The sequence below is a fragment of the Ranitomeya imitator genome, chromosome 1, assembly GCF_032444005.1.
Source record: "Ranitomeya imitator isolate aRanImi1 chromosome 1, aRanImi1.pri, whole genome shotgun sequence".
Lineage (NCBI taxonomy): Eukaryota > Metazoa > Chordata > Amphibia > Anura > Dendrobatidae > Ranitomeya > Ranitomeya imitator.
In genome coordinates, this window is record NC_091282.1 from 476,527,986 (window position 1) to 476,546,987 (window position 19,002).

General features: G+C 57.0%; 1 protein-coding gene across 2 annotated transcripts in view; it reads left to right on the forward strand.

The window, feature by feature from the left end:
• Nucleotides 1-17,263: 17,263 nt before the first annotated feature.
• PLAA (phospholipase A2 activating protein) overlaps nt 17,264-19,002 on the forward strand; it is a 51,792-nt gene continuing 50,053 nt past the window's right edge. Inside the window, exon 1 of one of the 2 annotated variants that reach the window (XM_069765415.1) lies at nt 17,264-17,386. In XM_069765415.1, coding sequence (XP_069621516.1) covers nt 17,370-17,386 — 17 coding nt within the window. In that variant the 5' untranslated portion in view covers nt 17,264-17,369. Of the gene's footprint in view, nt 17,445-19,002 lie in introns of both variants that reach the window. The other variant, XM_069765405.1, reaches the window with a different exon arrangement.

Consider the following 19,002-nt stretch of genomic DNA (forward strand, 5'->3'; position numbering starts at 1 on the left):
GTGGGTAATAGTAGACAGCCCCTCAGGGGTGGGTGGGTAGTAGTAAACAGTCCCTCGGGGGTGGGTAGTAGTGGACAGCCCCTTGGGGTGGGTAGTAGTGGACAGCCCCTCGTGGGTGGGTAGTAGTGGACAGCCCCTCGTGGGTGGGTAGTAGTGGACAGCCCCTCGGGGGTGGGTAGTAGTGGACAGCCCCTCAGGGGTGGGTAGTAGTGGACAGCCCCTCGGGGATGGGTGAGTAGTAGTGGACAGCCCTTTAGGGTGGGTAATAGTAGACAGCCCCTCGGGGGTGGGTAGTAGTGAACAGCACCTCGGGGGTGGGTGGCTAGTAGTAAACAGTCCCTCGGGGGTGGGTAGTAGTGGACAGCCCCTCGGGGTGGGTAATAGTAGACAGCCCCTCGGGGGTGGGTAGTAGTGGACAGCACCTCGGGGGTGGGTAGTAGTGGACAGCCCCTCTGGGGTGGGTGGTAGTGGACAGCCCCTCGAGGGTGGGTAGTAGTGGACAGCCCCTCGTGGGTGGGTAGTAGTGGACAGCCCCTCGGGGGTGGGTAGTAGTGGACAGCCCCTTGGGGGTGGGTAATGGTGGACAGCCCCTCAGGGGTGGGTGAGTAGTAGTGGACAGCCCCTCGGGGTGGTTAATAGTAGACAGCCCCTCGGGGGTGGGTAGTAGTGGACAGCACCTCGGGGGTGGGTGGCTAGTATTAAACAGTCCCTCGGGGGTGGGTAGTAGTGGACAGCCCCTCGGGGTGGGTATTAGTGGACAGCCCCTCGGGGTGGGTAATAGTAGACATCCCCTCGGGGGTGGGTGGGTAGTAGTGGACAGCACCTCGGGAGTGGGTGAGTAGTAAACAGTGCCTCGGGGGTGGGTAGTAGTGGACAGCCCCCCGGGGGTGGGTGAGTAGTAGTAGACAGCCCCTCAGGGTGGGTAATAGTAGACAGCCCCTCGGGGGTGGGTAGTAGTGGACAGCACCTCGGGGGTGGGTGGCTAGTAGTAAACAGTCCCTCGGGGGTGGGTAGTAGTGGACAGCCCCTTGGGGTGGGTAGTAGTGGACAGCCCCTCGGGGTGGGTAATAGTAGACAGCCCCTCGGGGGTGGGTGGGTAGTAGTGGACAGCACCTCTGGGGTGGATGGGTAGTAGTGGACAGCCCCTCTGGGGTGGGTGGCAGTGGACAGCCCCTCGTGGGTGGGTAGTAGTGGACAGCCCCTCGTGGGTGGGTAGTAGTGGACAGCCCCTCGGGGGTGGGTAGTAGTGGACAGCCCCTCGGGGGTGGGTAATAGTAGACAGCCCCTCGGGGGTGGGTAGTAGTGGACAGCCCCTCGGGGGTGGGTGAGTAGTAGTGGACAGCCCCTCAGGGTGGGTAATAGTAGACAGTCCCTCGGGGGTGGGTAGTAGTGGACAGCCCCTCGGGGTGGGTAATAGTAGACAGCCCCTCGGGGGTGGGTAGTAGTGGACAGCACCTCGGGGGTGGGTAGTAGTGGACAGCCCCTCTGGGGTGGGTGGTAGTGGACAGCCCCTCGGGGGTGGGTAGTAGTGGACAGCCCCTCGTGGGTGGGTAGTAGTGGACAGCCCCTCGGGGGTGGGTAGTAGTGGACAGCCCCTCGGGGGTGGGTAATAGTAGACAGCCCCTCGGGGGTGGGTAGTAGTGGACAGCCCCTCAGGGGTGGGTGAGTAGTAGTGGACAGCCCCTCAGGGTGGGTAATAGTAGACAGTCCCTCGGGGGTGGGTAGTAGTGGACAGCCCCTCGGGGTGGGTAATAGTAGACAGCCCCTCGGGGGTGGGTGGGTAGTAGTGGATAGCACCTCGGGGGTGGGTAGTAGTGGACAGCCCCTCTGGGGTGGGTGGTAGTGGACAGCCCCTCGAGGGTGGGTAGTAGTGGACAGCCCCTCGTGGGTGGGTAGTAGTGGACAGCCCCTCGGGGGTGGGTAGTAGTGGACAGCCCCTTGGGGGTGGGTAATAGTGGACAGCCCCTCAGGGGTGGGTGAGTAGTAATGGACAGCCCCTCGGGGTGGGTAATAGTAGACAGCCCCTCGGGGGTGGGTGGCTAGTAGTAAACAGTCCCTCGGGGGTGGGTAGTAGTGGACAGCCCCTTGGGGTGGGTAGTAGTGGACAGCCCCTCGGGGTGGGTAATAGTAGACATCCCCTCGGGGGTGGGTGGGTAGTAGTGGACAGCCCCACGGGGGTGGGTGAGTAGTAGTAGACAGCCCCACCGGGGTGGGTAGTAGTGGACAGCCCCTCGGGGGTGGGTGGTAGTGGACAGCCCCTCGAGGGTGGGTAGTAGTGGACAGCCCCTCGTGGGTGGGTAGTAGTGGACAGCCCCTCGGGGGTGGGTAGTAGTGGACAGCCCCTCGGGGGTGGGTAGTAGTGGACAGCCCCTCGGGGGTGGGTGAGTAGTAGTGGACAGCCCCTCAGGGTGGATAATAGTAGACAGCCCCTCGGGGGTGGGTAGTAGTGAACAGCACCTCGGGGGTGGGTGGCTAGTAGTAAACAGTCCCTCGGGGGTGGGTAGTAGTGGACAGCCCCTCGGGGTGGGTAGTAGTGGACAGCCCCTCGGGGGTGGGTAGTAGTGGACAGCACCTCGGGGGTGGGTAGTAGTGGACAGCCCCTCTGGGGTGGTAGTGGACAGCCCCTCGAGGGTGGGTAGTAGTGGACAGCCCCTCGTGGGTGGGTAGTAGTGGACAGCCCCTCGGGGGTGGGTAGTAGTGGACAGCCCCTTGGGGGTGGGTAATAGTGGACAGCCCCTCAGGGGTGGGTGAGTAGTAGTGGACAGCCCCTTGGGGTGGGTAATAGTAGACAGCCCCTCGGGGGTGGGTAGTAGTGGACAGCACCTCGGGGGTGGGTGGCTAGTAGTAAACAGTCCCTCGGGGGTGGGTAGTAGTGGACAGCCCCTCGGGGTGGGTATTAGTGGACAGCCCCTCGGGGTGGGTAATAGTAGACATCCCCTCGGGGGTGGGTGGGTAGTAGTGGACAGCACCTCGGGGGTGGGTGAGTAGTAAATAGTGCCTCGGGGGTGGGTAGTAGTGGACAGCCCCTCGGGGGTGGGTGAGTAGTAGTAGACAGCCCCTCAGGGTGGGTAATAGTAGACAGCCCCTCGGGGGTGGGTAGTAGTGGACAGCACCTCGGGGGTGGGTGGCTAGTAGTAAACAGTCCCTCGGGGGTGGGTAGTAGTGGACAGCCCCTTGGGGTGGGTAGTAGTGGACAGCCCCTCGGGGTGGGTAATAGTAGACAGCCCCTCGGGGGTGGGTGGGTAGTAGTGGACAGCACCTCTGGGGTGGATGGGTAGTAGTGGACAGCCCCTCGGGGGTGGGTAGTAGTGGACAGCCCCTCTGGGGTGGGTGGTAGTGGACAGCCCCTCGAGGGTGGGTAGTAGTGGACAGCCCCTCGTGGGTGGGTAGTAGTGGACAGCCCCTCGGGGGTGGGTAGTAGTGGACAGCCCCTCGGGGGTGGGTAATAGTGGACAGCCCCTCGGGGGTGGGTAGTAGTGGACAGCCCCTCGGGGGTGGGTAGTAGTGGACAGCCCCTCGGGGGTGGGTGAGTAGTAGTGGACAGCCCCTCAGGGTGGGTAATAGTAGACAGCCCCTCGGGGGTGGGTAGTAGTGGACAGCCCCTCTGGGGTGGGTGGTAGTGGACAGCCCCTCGAGGGTGGGTAGTAGTGGGTAGTAGTGGACAGCCCCTCGGGGGTGGGTAGTAGTGGACAGCCCCTTGGGGGTGGGTAATAGTGGACAGCCCCTCGGGGGTGGGTGGTAGTGGACAGCACCTCGGGGGTGGGTGGCTAGTAGTAAACAGTCCCTCGGGGGTGGGTAGTAGTGGACAGCCCCTTGGGGTGGGTAGTAGTGGACAGCCCCTCGGGGTGGGTAATAGTAGACATCCCCTCGGGGGTGGGTAGTAGTGGACAGCCCATCGGGGGTGGGTGAGTAGTAAACAGTGCCTCGGGGGTGGGTAGTAGTGGACAGCCCCTCGGGGGTGGGTGAGTAGTAGTAGACAGCCCCACCGGGGTGGGTAGTAGTGGACAGCCCCTCGGGGGTGGGTAGTAGTGGACAGCCCCTCGGGGGTGGGTGAGTAGTAGTGGACAGCCCCTCAGGGTGGGTAATAGTAGACAGCCCCTCGGGGGTGGGTAGTAGTGGACAGCCCCTCTGGGGTGGGTGGTAGTGGACAGCCCCTCGAGGGTGGGTAGTAGTGGGTAGTAGTGGACAGCCCCTCGGGGGTGGGTAGTAGTGGACAGCCCCTTGGGGGTGGGTAATAGTGGACAGCCCCTCGGGGGTGGGTGGTAGTGGACAGCACCTCGGGGGTGGGTGGCTAGTAGTAAACAGTCCCTCGGGGGTGGGTAGTAGTGGACAGCCCCTTGGGGTGGGTAGTAGTGGACAGCCCCTCGGGGTGGGTAATAGTAGACATCCCCTCGGGGGTGGGTAGTAGTGGACAGCCCATCGGGGGTGGGTGAGTAGTAAACAGTGCCTCGGGGGTGGGTAGTAGTGGACAGCCCCTCGGGGGTGGGTGAGTAGTAGTAGACAGCCCCACCGGGGTGGGTAGTAGTGGACAGCCCCTCGGGGGTGGGTAGTAGTGGACAGCCCCTTGGGGGTGGGTGGCTAGTAGTAAACAGTCCCTCGGGGGTGGGTAGTAGTGGACAGCCCCTCGGGGTGGGTAATAGTAGACAGCCCCTCGGGGGTGGGTGGGTAGTAGTGGACAGCACCTCTGGGGTGGATGGGTAGTAGTGGACAGCCCCTCTGGGGTGGGTGGTAGTGGACAGCCCCTCGAGGGTGGGTAGTAGTGGACAGCCCCTCGTGGGTGGGTAGTAGTGGACAGCCCCTCGGGGGTGGGTAGTAGTGGACAGCCCCTCGGGGGTGGGTAATAGTAGACAGCACCTCGGGGGTGGGTAGTAGTGGACAGCCCCTCGGGGGTGGGTGAGTAGTAGTGGACAGCCCCTCAGGGTGGGTAATAGTAGACAGTCCCTCGGGGGTGGGTAGTAGTGGACAGCCCCTCGGGGTGGGTAATAGTAGACAGCCCCTCGGGGGTGGGTGGGTAGTAGTGGACAGCACCTCGGGGGTGGGTAGTAGTGGACAGCCCCTCTGGGGTGGGTGGTAGTGGACAGCCCCTCGAGGGTGGGTAGTAGTGGACAGCCCCTCGTGGGTGGGTAGTAGTGGACAGCCCCTCAGGGGTGGGTAGTAGTGGACAGCCCCTCGGGGGTGGGTAATAGTAGACAGCCCCTCGGGGGTGGGTAGTAGTGGACAGCCCCTCGGGGGTGGGTGAGTAGTAGTGGACAGCCCCTCAGGGTGGGTAATAGTAGACAGTCCCTCGGGGGTGGGTAGTAGTGGACAGCCCCTCGGGGTGGGTAATAGTAGACAGCCCCTCGGGGGTGGGTGGGTAGTAGTGGACAGCACCTCGGGGGTGGGTAGTAGTGGACAGCCCCTCTGGGGTGGGTGGTAGTGGACAGCCCCTCGAGGGTGGGTAGTAGTGGACAGCCCCTCATGGGTGGGTAGTAGTGGACAGCCCCTCGGGGGTGGGTAGTAGTGGACAGCCCCTTGGGGGTGGGTAATAGTGGACAGCCCCTCAGGGGTGGGTGAGTAGTAATGGACAGCCCCTCGGGGTGGGTAATAGTAGACAGTCCCTCGGGGGTGGGTGGCTAGTAGTAAACAGTCCCTCGGGGGTGGGTAGTAGTGGACAGCCCCTTGGGGTGGGTAGTAGTGGACAGCCCCTCGGGGTGGGTAATAGTAGACATCCCCTCGGGGGTGGGTGGGTAGTAGTGGACAGCCCCACGGGGGTGGGTGAGTAGTAGTAGACAGCCCCACCGGGGTGGGTAGTAGTGGACAGCCCCTCGGGGGTGGGTGGTAGTGGACAGCCCCTCGTGGGTGGGTAGTAGTGGACAGCCCCTCGGGGGTGGGTAGTAGTGGACAGCCCCTCGGGGGTGGGTAGTAGTGGACAGCCCCTCGGGGGTGGGTAGTAGTGGACAGCCCCTCGGGGGTGGGTGAGTAGTAGTGGTCAGCCCCTCAGGGTGGATAATAGTAGACAGCCCCTCGGGGGTGGGTAGTAGTGAACAGCACCTCGGGGGTGGGTGGCTAGTAGTAAACAGTCCCTCGGGGGTGGGTAGTAGTGGACAGCCCCTCGGGGTGGGTAGTAGTGGACAGCCCCTCGGGGGTGGGTAGTAGTGGACAGCACCTCGGGGGTGGGTAGTAGTGGACAGCCCCTCTGGGGTGGTAGTGGACAGCCCCTCGAGGGTGGGTAGTAGTGGACAGCCCCTCGTGGGTGGGTAGTAGTGGACAGCCCCTCGGGGGTGGGTAGTAGTGGACAGCCCCTTGGGGGTGGGTAATAGTGGACAGCCCCTCAGGGGTGGGTGAGTAGTAGTGGACAGCCCCTTGGGGTGGGTAATAGTAGACAGCCCCTCGGGGGTGGGTAGTAGTGGACAGCACCTCGGGGGTGGGTGGCTAGTAGTAAACAGTCCCTCGGGGGTGGGTAGTAGTGGACAGCCCCTCGGGGTGGGTATTAGTGGACAGTCCCTCGGGGTGGGTAATAGTAGACATCCCCTCGGGGGTGGGTGGGTAGTAGTGGACAGCACCTCGGGGGTGGGTGAGTAGTAAACAGTGCCTCGGGGGTGGGTAGTAGTGGACAGCCCCTCGGGGGTGGGTGAGTAGTAGTAGACAGCCCCTCAGGGTGGGTAATAGTAGACAGCCCCTCGGGGGTGGGTAGTAGTGGACAGCACCTCGGGGGTGGGTGGCTAGTAGTAAACAGTCCCTCGGGGGTGGGTAGTAGTGGACAGCCCCTTGGGGTGGGTAGTAGTGGACAGCCCCTCGGGGTGGGTAATAGTAGACAGCCCCTCGGGGGTGGGTGGGTAGTAGTGGACAGCACCTCTGGGGTGGATGGGTAGTAGTGGACAGCCCCTCGGGGGTGGGTAGTAGTGGACAGCCCCTCTGGGGTGGGTGGTAGTGGACAGCCCCTCGAGGGTGGGTAGTAGTGGACAGCCCCTCGTGGGTGGGTAGTAGTGGACAGCCCCTCGGGGGTGGGTGAGTAGTAGTAGACAGCCCCACCGGGGTGGGTAGTAGTGGACAGCCCCTCGGGGGTGGGTAGTAGTGGACAGCCCCTTGGGGGTGGGTAATAGTGGACAGCCCCTCAGGGGTGGGTGAGTAGTAGTGGACAGCCCCTTGGGGTGGGTAATAGTAGACAGCCCCTCGGGGGTGGGTAATAGTGGACAGCACCTCGGGGGTGGGTGGCTAGTAGTAAACAGTCCCTCGGGGGTGGGTAGTAGTGGACAGCCCCTTGGGGTGGGTAGTAGTGGACAGCCCCTCGGGGTGGGTAATAGTAGACATCCCCTCGGGGGTGGGTAGTAGTGGACAGCCCATCGGGGGTGGGTGAGTAGTAAACAGTGCCTCAGGGGTGGGTAGTAGTGGACAGCCCCTCGGGGGTGGGTGAGTAGTAGTAGACAGCCCCACCGGGGTGGGTAGTAGTGGACAGCCCCTCGGGGGTGGGTAGTAGTGGACAGCCCCTTGGGGGTGGGTAGTAGTGGACAGCCCCTCGGGGGTGGGTTGTAGTGGACAGCACCTCGGGGGTTGGTGGCTATTAGTAAACAGTCCCTCAGGGGTGGGTAGTAGTGGACAGCCCCTCGGGGGTGGGTGAGTAGTAGTGGACAGCCCCTCGGGGGTGGGTGGGTAGTAGTGGACAGCCCCTCGTGGGTGGGTAGAAGTGGACAGCCCCTCGGGGGTGGGTGGGTAGTAGTGGACAGCCCCTCGGGGGTGGGTAGTAGTGGACAGCCCCTCGGGGGTGGGTGGGTAGTAGTGGACAGCCCCTCGGGGGTGGGTAGTAGTGGACAGCCCCTCGGGGGTGGGTAGTAGTGGACAGCACCTCGGGGGTGGGTGGCTAGTAGTAAACAGTCCCTCGGGGGTGGGTAGTAGTGGACAGCACCTCGGGGGTGGGTGGCTAGTAGTAAACAGTCCCTTGGGGGTGGGTAGTAGTGGACATCCCCTCGGGGGTGGGTGAGTAGTAGTGGACAGCCCCTTGGGGGTGGGTAGTAGTGGATAGCCCCTCGGGGGTGGGTGGGTAGTAGTAAACAGTCCCTCGGGGGTGGGTAGTAGTGAACAGACCCTCGGGGGTGGGTGAGTAGTAGTGGACAGCCCCTCAGGGGTGGGTAGTAGTTGACAGCCCCTCGGGGGTGGGTAGTAGTGGACAGCCCCTCGGGGGTGGGTAGTAGTGGACAGCCCCTCGGGGGTGGGTAGTAGTGGCCAGCACCTCGGGGGTGGGTGTCTAGTAGTAAACAGTCCTTCGGGGGTGGGTAGCAGTGGACAGCCCATCGGGGGTGGGTGAGTAGTAGTGGACAGCCCCTTGGGGGTGGGTAGTAGTGGACAGCCCCTCGGGGGTGGGTGAGTAGTAGTGGACAGCCCCTCGGGGGTGGGTGGGTAGTAGTGGACAGCCCCTCGGGGGTGTTTGGGTAGTAGTGGACAGCCCCTCGGGGGTGGGTAGTAGTGGACAGCACCTCGGGGGTGGGTGGCTAGTAGTAAACATTCCCTTGGGGGTGGGTAGTAGTGTACAGCCCCTCGGGGGTGGGTAGTAGTGGACAGCACCTTGGGGGTGGGTGAGTAGTAGTGGACAGCCCCTCCGGGGGGGGGGGGGTAGTAGTAGACAGCCCCTTTGGGGTGGGTGGCTAGTAGTAAACAGTCCCTCGGGGGTGGGTAGTAGTGGACAGCCCCTCGGGGGTGGGTGGGTAGTAGTGGACAGCCCCTCTGGGGTGGATGGGTAGTAGTGGACAGCCCCTCGGGGGCGGTGGATTTATAGTGGACAGCCCCTCGGGGGTGGGTAGTAGTGGACAGCCCCTTGGGGGTGGGCAGTAGTGGACAGCCCCTCGGGGGTGCATGGGTAGTAGTGGACAGTCCCTCGGGGGCGGTGGATTGTAGTGGACAGCCCCTCGGGGGTGGGTAGTAGTGGACAGCCCCTCGGGGGCGGTGGATTGTAGTGGACAGCCCCTCGGGGGTGGGTAGTAGTGGACAGCCCCTTGGGGGTGGGTAGTAGTGGACAGCCCCTCGGGGGAGGGTGGCTAGTAGTAAACAACCCCTCGGGGGCAGTGGATAGTAGTGGACAGCCCCTTGGGGTGGGTGGCTAGCAGTGGACAGCTCCTCGGGGCAGTGGATAGTAGTGAACAGCCCCTCAGGGGCAGTGGATAGTAGTGGACAGCCCCTCAGGGGCAGTGGATAGTGGACAGCCCCTCAGGGGCAGTGGATAGTAGTGGACAGCTCCTCGGGGCAGTGGATAGTAGTGGACAGCCCCTTGGGGCGGGTGGCTAGCAGTGGACAGCCCCTCGGGGCAGTGGATAGTAGTGGACAGCCCCTCGGGGGCGGGCTTCTGGCTGTGGGCACTTGGTGCTGTTTGTGTCCCCAGATGAGCGGCGGATGTGGCACAGCGTGGCATTAGTGTGATACATTTTGCTATTGTATGCTGCACCCTCTGGATGCCCCTGTAATGGGCCCAGGCTGGTATTAGAAGCAGCATAACTAGTCACCTCCCTGCTTGGTACTTCTCCACACTCTGTACTGTGTTATCTCATGGGTGTGTAATTTGACCGCTGCAGCCAATCAACGGACACTGATTGTCTGCTGACTTCATGTTTGACCTCCACAGGAAGACATGTTTTCCAGTTCAGACAGACAGATAAGGGACATAGAGGATCTTAGTTATGAAGAAAGTCTTCAGTCGTGTATATATACATTTCCCATAGAAACAGTGTGGTGACCCCCCCTCATATGAAGAGGGCAGTGCCTCCATCTGGAGAAAGGGCCAATCTCCAGAGACCAGCCCTCGCTACCATTAGCTCTGGTAGACCTCAGGAGCCGGTCACTATGGGAACTATTGACAGTTTCATACAAAGCTTACATGATGTCTTAGATGAAATAACTAAAAGGGTTAAATGACTTTAGACCTCTGGTCTCTCAGCATCGCTACACAGATAGTGTGCCCACATCAAACTCCAGTCTCTGCAGCCTGGGCCAAACGGGTTCTGGGCATCAGAACTGGCATCAATGTGGCCAAATAGACAATCTTTACAGATTTGAATAAGTAACTGCTGTTGATAAAGGGTTAAATGACTTTGGGCCAGTAACCTCACACCACTGGTGGCGAGTCACACTTGCCAGCTCACATTGCACTCTATGTGTGAGCGCACAGTCGCTATTAGGCTGGATTTACTCTAGCGATTTTGTTCCTGCAAAGTCAGATGAGCGTCATGTGCTTTTCATACGAGTTTTATCACCTAGCATCTGATGTACATGCGATTGCAATGCGATTTTGACATGCGCTTTTACATAGAGCAATTCTCCATGTCATTTGTACATCGTCTTCAAAGGAAATATTCTTCAAAACACACACACATACATATATATCTATATATATATAGCAAATGGAAAAAAGAAGGCAGCACTCCAAATCCTTTTCAAGGTGAGAATATGTGTAGTTTATTCAAACCCACATCTCTGTGCGACGTTTCGGCTCACACCGAGCCTTTCTCAAGCAGTGGGTGTAACTCACAATGTGTTTATATAGGCATAATCTACAATCGTTTGCATATTAAAACAGATAGCCATTAATATATATACATAGTCTTTCAAATTAATCATATAAAAATATCCTCAGTGCAACCCCTTTTCATATAAAAGTGCAATGTGCTAAAGTGCTATTATTAACCATGAATCTTCACAATCATAGTTTGAATAAACTACACATATTCTCACCTTGAAAAGGACTTGGAGTGCTGCCTTCTTTTTTCCATTTGCTATACAATTTGGGTGGATGAGTGGACCATTCTACCCAGGAGGCCAGGCACCCTCCAGTGAGCATTGTGCTGTTCCAATTTTTTTTTTGTCTATCTACTATATAATTGTCTAAGGGTCACTTCCGTCTTTCTGTCTGTCTGTCTTTCTGTCACGGATATTCATTGGTCATGGCCTCTGTCTGTCATGGAATCCAAGTCGCTGATTGGTCTCGCCAGCTGCCTGTCATGGCTGCCGCGACCAATCAGCGACAGCCACAGTCCAATTAGTCCCTCCCCTATTCCCCTGCAGTCACAGTGCCCGCTCCATACTCCCCGTAGTCAGTGTCCCCGGCGCCCGCTCCAAAACAGCCACGACCAATCAGCGACGGGCACAGTTTGGAAGAAAATGGCTGCTCCTTACTCCCCGCAGTCAGTGCCCGGCGCCCGCATACTCCCCTCCGGTCACCACTCACACAGGGTTAATGCCGGCGGTAACGGACCGCGTTATGCCGCGGGTAACGCACTCCGTTACCGCTGCTATTAACCCTGTGTGTCCCCAACTTTTTACTATTGATGCTGCCTATGCGGCATCAATTGTAAAAAAATGTAATGTTACAAATAATAAAAAAACAAAAAACCTGCTATACTCACCCTCCGTTGTCCGCCGAGCCGCTCGCGCCTGCCGCCATCTTCCGTTCCCAGCGATGCGTTGCGAAATTACCCAGAAGACTTAGCGGTCTCACGAGACTGCTAAGTCATCTGGGTAATTTCGCAATGCATCCTGGGAATGGAAGATGGCGGCAGCTGCACGCGCATCCGGACAGCTTCGCTGGATTGGATCCCGGCGGGTGAGTAGAGAACTATTTTTTATTTTTTTTAACAGGGATATGGTGCCCACACTGCTATATGGGCTGTGCTATATGGGCTACTACGTGGGCTGTATTATATACCGCGCGGCTCTGTGCTGTATTCTACCTGCCAAGTGTTGCATACTATGTGAACTGTGTTATGTACTGCGTGGGCAGTGTTATATACTACGTGGCCAGTGTTATATACTGTGTGGGCAGTGTTATATACTACGTCACTGGGTAATATACTACGTGGGCAGTGCAATATACTACGTGAACAAGCATATTCTAGAATACCCGATGCTTTAGAATCAGGCCACCATCTAGTATATATATATATTAGATAGAATAAAAGTTGCATACTATGTGAACTGTGTTATGTACTGCGTGGGCAGTGTTATATACTACGTGGCCAGTGTTATATACTGTGTGGGCAGTGTTATATACTACGTCACTGGGTAATATACTACGTGGGCAGTGCAATATACTACGTGAACAAGCATATTCTAGAATACCCGATGCTTTAGAATCAGGCCACCATCTAGTATATATATATATTAGATAGAATAAAAGATGTCAATTCATCTGCTGTGTTCTGTAAGATCACATCTGGACCCGACAGGATAGAAGAGATGGATTACATACAGTAAATAATACAAATAGAATAGGTAGATATATAGAGGTCTGTGACAAATGCAATTAGTACAGTGTGTGTGCAGATTACTGTATATGTATTTATTAAAAGATTATTTTTCTGAAAAAAAATAGCATGGGCTCACAGCTGTATACTTAGGCTTTACTGGCTATTAAAATGGGGACCCCTCAAAAAAACATAGGGTCCCCCTATAATTAATAACCAGTAAAGGCTAGGCAGACAGCGTCGGGCTGATATTAAAGGGAACCTGTCACTCCCAAAATCGCAGATGAGCTAAGCCCACCGGCATCAGGGGCTTATCTACAGCATTCTGTAATGCTGTAGATAAGCCCCTGATGTATCCTGAAAGATGAGAAAAAGAGGTTAGATTATACTCACCCAGTGGCGGTCCCGTCCAATGGGTGTCGCGGTCCGGGGCCTTCCATCTTCTTACGATGATGTCCTCTTCTTCTCCTCACGCTGCGGCTCCGGCGTACTTTGCCCTGTTGAGGGCAAAGCAAAGTACTGCAGTGCGCAGGCGCTGGGTCTCTCTGACCTTTCCCGGGGCCTGCGCACTGCAGTACTTTGCTCTGCCCTCAACAGGGCAAAGTACACCGGAGCCGCAGCGTGAAGAGAAGAGGATATCATTGTAAGAAGATGGAAGGCCCCGGACCGCAACGCCCATCGGATCGGACCACCCGCCCAGGTGAGTATAATCTAACCTCTTTTTCTCATCTTTCAGGTTACATCGGGGACTTATCTACAGCATTACAGAATTATAAGCCCCTGATGCTGGTGGGCTTAGCTCACCTTTGATTTTGGGAGTGACAGGTTCCCTTTAATAGCCTAGGAAGGGGCCATGGACACTGCTCCCCCAGGCTAAAAACATCAGCTCTCAGCCACCCCAGAAAAGGCGCATCTATAAGATGTGCCAATTCTGGCACTTAGCCTCAACTAAGAGCTAATGTTTTTAGCCTGTGGGGGGTGGGGTGGGGGGATGGGAGCAATATCTGTGGCCCGTTCCTAGGCTATTAAAGGGAACCTGTCACCCCCAAAATCGGGGGTGCTAATTGTATTTGCCACAGAAATCTTTATATCTAACTATTCAATATGTATTTACTGTATGTAATCCATCCTGTCGGCTCCTGCTGTGATTTTACACTACACAACTGCTGTATTGCCAGCTTTTCAAAGGACATTGGGGTGGAAAAATCGGACAATGCGAGTGCTGTGCAATTTTTTTCTCCCACCCATTGACTTCTATTGCAGGATGCGATCTGATTTCTGATTACAAACGCAGCATGCTGCAATTTTTCTCCAGTTTGATCGTAATCCGATCCGAGCTGGTAAAAAAAATTGCAGATGAACCCACAATGATAGAATAACATTGGTCTGAATGCAGTCTGATTTTTCACGTGAGAATGAGCCCTTACAAAGTAAGTCTATGGATCAGACTTCTGGCTGACACATAAGGGACAAATCCACAAAGCTATTTGCCCAGATTTCTGGAAAAAGAAGCATTGATAAGTGAATATTTTAGCGAAATGCGAGGTTGCACAAAAAGATGTGCCTTCTAGTGGTTTCACACCACTCCACTATGACAGAGCTGGGTGTGACGGGACTTGGCCCCCTCGCTCGTCTAATTAGTTATAATGAGCGGCACAGCCCCGCAGCTTCCTCCACAGCACAGGGGATCACGCTGCCAGTTTCCACTCCGTGGATGATATTGTTTTTGTGAGGCAGAATGGCAGAACACGTGATTACTAAGAAAAAATATTAATTTGTTAAAATAGAAGTTTTCTGCACATGTGGTTGTTGTATTTTTTTTTACAAAACCATCATAAATTCATAGCAATAATAGTGTAAATCAGTAATATGTCACACATCATATGACTGCTGACATCACAGGGAAATGGTCAGCGGGCTGTGAGGGTCCCGCTGTGATATCTGCAATCTTCACTTACAGAATAGCGCTACATACCTCCCTATATCCACTGTCAGATGGGACAGGAACGTAGAGAAGATCACACACACCTGGACCCCCAGTGAGCAATAATGGGACCCATAGCAGGGGCGTACATAGAAATCATGGTGCCCCATAGGAAAAACACTATGGTGCCTCCCAAACACAGTAAGATACCCCAAAGTGCATTCCTCCATAGTACCATCTACACGCACAATATGATGAACCTACAGTATCTGACCCTGCAAAGTATAATACCCCACAGTGACCCCAACACAATATCATGGCCCCCACAGTCCCCCAAGCACAGTATACTGCACCCCACACAGCCCTCCACACTGTATAATTGCAGCGCCCCAGAGTCCTGGTCGTTGCAGTAATGTTATTCTTCCACCAGGGGGAGTGATATTACGTCTGAAGGCAATGAAGGAGATCTTCTGTCCAGGTATCACAACCACAAAACACACTTCACACTCCAGTCTGCCAGGGGGAGCCATGCTTCTATCTATTAGGGCACTCCTCACACTTAGGTAAAACTGGTGGGTTGGCTAGGAAGTTAGACAGAAGCTGACTGGAGGGAGTAGGACATAGTCAGTGAGTCCCGACCAAGTTTGGCAGAGGCTGATTGGAGTGGGTTCCAGCCAGCTCCAGACTGCGGCCTGTGGAAGACGAAGGTACACAGAGCTGCGCCTGCATCCCATGTGGCAGCATCCTAAGAAAGGACACGAAAGGAATTGTGCTGCAGTGAGTGAGCAACGAAGTCATAGCAACAGGAGAGGAACATCAGAGGGAGACCAGCTAGAAGCAGGCTGCCTCTTTCTGAAGCGCACTACCGGTAGAAAGAACACCGAGGGAGTAAGGATCTCTATGCCGTTACTTCAGAGACTTGCAGGACAGTTGATTCCATGTTGACTGCCCGATCATATACCCAGGAGGCAGTGTGGCAACTTGTGGGGGCCGGGGCGTCTCTAGGGTCCCTATAAAAAGCCTCAGGCCACTAGTCATATGGGTTTGTCCTATCCGTGAGGGGGACAGAGAGGAGAGACTTAACATCTTAGATAGTTGTGAGGACCTTACCGAGTTGCTCAGCAGGGAGGTACTACAATGCCCAGGCGCTAGAGGAAGGCTTTTGAATTCCACTTGGATAAGGGGACTCTGGATTTGCTTTCAGACCGGCCAGACTCTGCCTACCCCGTGGTCCCTACCCTGGACTGTGGATGCTGAAGCCTTCAGTAAAGGTAAAGAGACTGCAACCTTGTGTCCTCGTTATTCACTGCGCCTTACATCATCCACCAGCTACACTCTGGGAAGCCCTGGGGACATACTTCACCTGTGGGAAGGTATACCATCTAGCTGCCATCATATCACCCCAGCGGACCCCTAAGCAGCGTCGGTCACCCTGACCGAATACCACAGGTGGCGTCACGAACCCTATAATTCCTATAAACACTCTGCCTTTTATTGGGCGCCCCTCAAAGGGCCACTGGCCGGAGCGGGCCACCGTGACATCCCCCGAACCTAAGGACCCGGTACCGACTACCCCATTGCCCTAACGTGGGGGCGCTGCAAAACTTTGGCGTCACGAACAGGATCTACATAAGCCTGAAAAATTGGGTCATGTGCGCCTAAGAGCTGTGCCAGAATCGTATTTGAACTGTCAATTGCTTAAAGACTGTGTATTGCCATTTACTGCCAAGATTCCCGCCAAAACCGCCGCCACTGCAGCACCATGTGGCGTGCTGGAGGAGTGGGGCGTGGCAACTTGTGGGGGCCGGAGCGTCTCTAGAGTCCCTATAAAAAGCCTCAGGCCACCAGTCATACGTGTTTGTCCTATCCATCAGGGGGACAGAGAGAAGAGACTTAACATCTTAGATAGTTGTGAGGACCTTACCGAGTTGCTCAGCAGGGAGGTACTACAATGCCCAGACGCTAGAGGAAGGCTTTTGAATTCCACCTGGATAAGGGGACTCTGGATTTGCCTTCAGACCGGCCGGACTCTGCCTACCCTGTGGTCCCTACCCTGGACTGTGGATGCTGAAGCCTTCAGTAAAGGTAAAGACACTGCAACCTCGTGTCCTCGTTATTCCCTGCGCCTTACATCACACCATCCACACTCTGGGAAGCCCCGGGGACACACTTCACCTGTGGGAAGGTATACCATCTAGCTGCCATAACATCACCCCAGCGGACCCCTAAGCAGCGTCGGTCACCCTGACCATATACCACAGGTGGCGTCACAAACCCTATAATTCCTATAAACACTCTGCCTTTTATTGGGCGCCCCTCAAAGGGCCACGGGCCGGAGCGGGCCACCGTGACATCCCCCGAACCTAAGGACCCGGTACCGAGTACCCCATTGCCCTGACGTGGGGGCGCTGCAAAACGGCCTGCAAACAGTGCAAAGGCCCCCACACAGCCCTCCAGTTTTATTGCCACCACACAGCCCTCCAAACAGTATTATTGCCCCCATACAGCCCTCCAAACAGTATAAATGGCTCCTACATTGTCCTCCAAATATCATTGCCCCCACCACACAGCCTTACCCACAGTATAATGCCGACCCCCCCCCATTGCCCTCAAATAATTTAATGGCCCACATATAGCCCTCGAAATAGTAAGATGGACCCCCAACTAGCCCTCCAAATAATGTGTTGACCTGCACATAGCCCTCCAAATAGTACGATCGCCATCATGGTCCTCCAAATAGTATGATAGACCCCGCAAAGTCTTCATTGATATACATTTTAATGACAACTACTCTCCCCGCTGCTAAGGCCACCTTGATGCCAGCTTTGATTCCCAGAACCCGTTGGACCAGGCTGGAGAGACCTCCTTATCTGTAATGGTGGGAGTCATTTAACCCTTTCCATAACGTTGATGCCCGGTGTTCTGGAGCTGGCTATAGGTGGTCACATCAGGGCGCCGCAAGGAAATGGATTCTGGTGATTGGTTTTCTTTTCGTTATGACCCCGTTGCCATCCACTCCGCACGGTGTGAGCAGGGCTGAGGCGCCCCGGTGTGCGGGCATAGCGCTGTATGCCGGGCAGCCTGCCCCCAGGAGGCCGTGTCTCTGCCGTCACTTCCTATGGTGCCCCGGCATTGGGCTCCGCCGCCGCATCACTTCCGTACTGTGTCATGGCGGAGGCCGGCTGTTACCGGCTGCGCTGCTCGCTCCCCGGGCATGAGCTGGATGTCCGCGGGGTGGTCGCATGCCCCCTATCGCCAGGTGAGGGCTTCGTCTCCGTATCACGTGACAGGAGCGCCCGCCTGTGGGTGCCGGACAGGTGAGAGACCCCGCCGGGGGAGGCAGCTCAGGTGCCCCCCGTAACCATGGTGATGCCAGGTACACAGATAACACTGGCTCTATAGGGTGATGGCAGCCTCAGGGCACAGACCAGTGAAGGTGTCCGACAGGACGGATCTGGCTATGGGACGATGGTGGGGTGCTGAGACCCCCGCCCTGAGAAGCCCACCCCTCCATCCATTATGGGTCTGCGGAGATGCCCCAGCTCAGTACCGCAATCACTGACTTCAGGCTCCCATTTTCCCCATTGCCCCCGCCATGCTGGCGATAAAGGGCTCGCTGATCCCAGCCGCCCCTATAGTAGGAGGCCGCCCCTGGAATTGGCTCCTAAATATTCCACAGTCACATATGGGTGAGAATAATGAGGGGTGGAAGGAACCGCAGCAACTCGGCCATGATGTGCCAGGGAACATTACAGAGCGGTCTGTAAGGGGCAAAGTGCACAAGAGTCAGCGGCGCTCGGTGTCAGTGACTGCAGGGTCCGAACCTGCCCTGGCATCTGCACCAGCACGAGTGATGAGCGAGCGTGCTCGGGGGCGGTGTTATCTGCGCTCGTGGGCGGTGTTATCTGCGCTCGTGGGCGGTGTTATCTGCGCTCGTGGGCGGTGTAATCTGCGCTCGGGGGCGGTGTTATCTGCGCTCGGGGGCGGTGTTATCTGCGCTCGTGGGCGGTGTAATCTGCGCTCGTGGGCGGTGTAATCTGCGCTCGGGGGGCGGTGTAATCTGCGCTCGTGGGCGGTGTTATCTGCGCTCGTGGGCGGTGTTATCTGCGCTCGGGGGCGGTGTTATCTGCGCTCGTGGGCGGTGTAATCTGCGCTCGGGGGCGGTGTTATCTGCGCTCGGGGGCGGTGTTATCTGCGCTCGTGGGCGGTGTAATCTGCGCTCGTGGGCGGTGTAATCTGCGCTCGGGGGGCGGTGTAATCTGCGCTCGTGGGCGGTGTTATCTGCGCTCGTGGGCGGTGTTATCTGCGCTCGTGGGCGGTGTTATCTGCGCTCGTGGGCGGTGTTATCTGCGCTCGGGAACGGTGTTATCTGCGCTCGTGGGCGGTGTTATCTGCGCTCGGGGGCGGTGTTATCTGCGCTCGTGGGCGGTGTTATCTGCGCTCGGGGGGCGATGTAATCTGCGCTCGGGAACGGTGTTATCCGTGCTCGGGGGCGGTGTTATCTGCACTCGGGGACAGTGTTATCCGTGCTCGGGGGCGGTGTTATCTGCGCTCGGGGACGGTGTTATCCATGCTCAGTGATGGCGTTATCCATGTTCGGGGACTGTGTTATCTGTGCTCGGGGACGGTGTTATCCGTAGTCGTGTGTCATCCGCGCTCGGGGACTGTGTTATCTGTGGTTGGGTGTTATCCGTGTTCGGGGACTGTGTTATCCGTGGTCGGGTGTGTAACGGGGTCTACTTTGCTGTAGTACCTTCATTCCTTTCCTCTTATAGAAGGGGTATCACATCCCGCTGTCTGCCACCAGTGTAACGGAGTCTACTGTGCTGTAGTACCTCTTTCAGCACCCCCCGTGTTTCAGGAGGTCCACTCTGC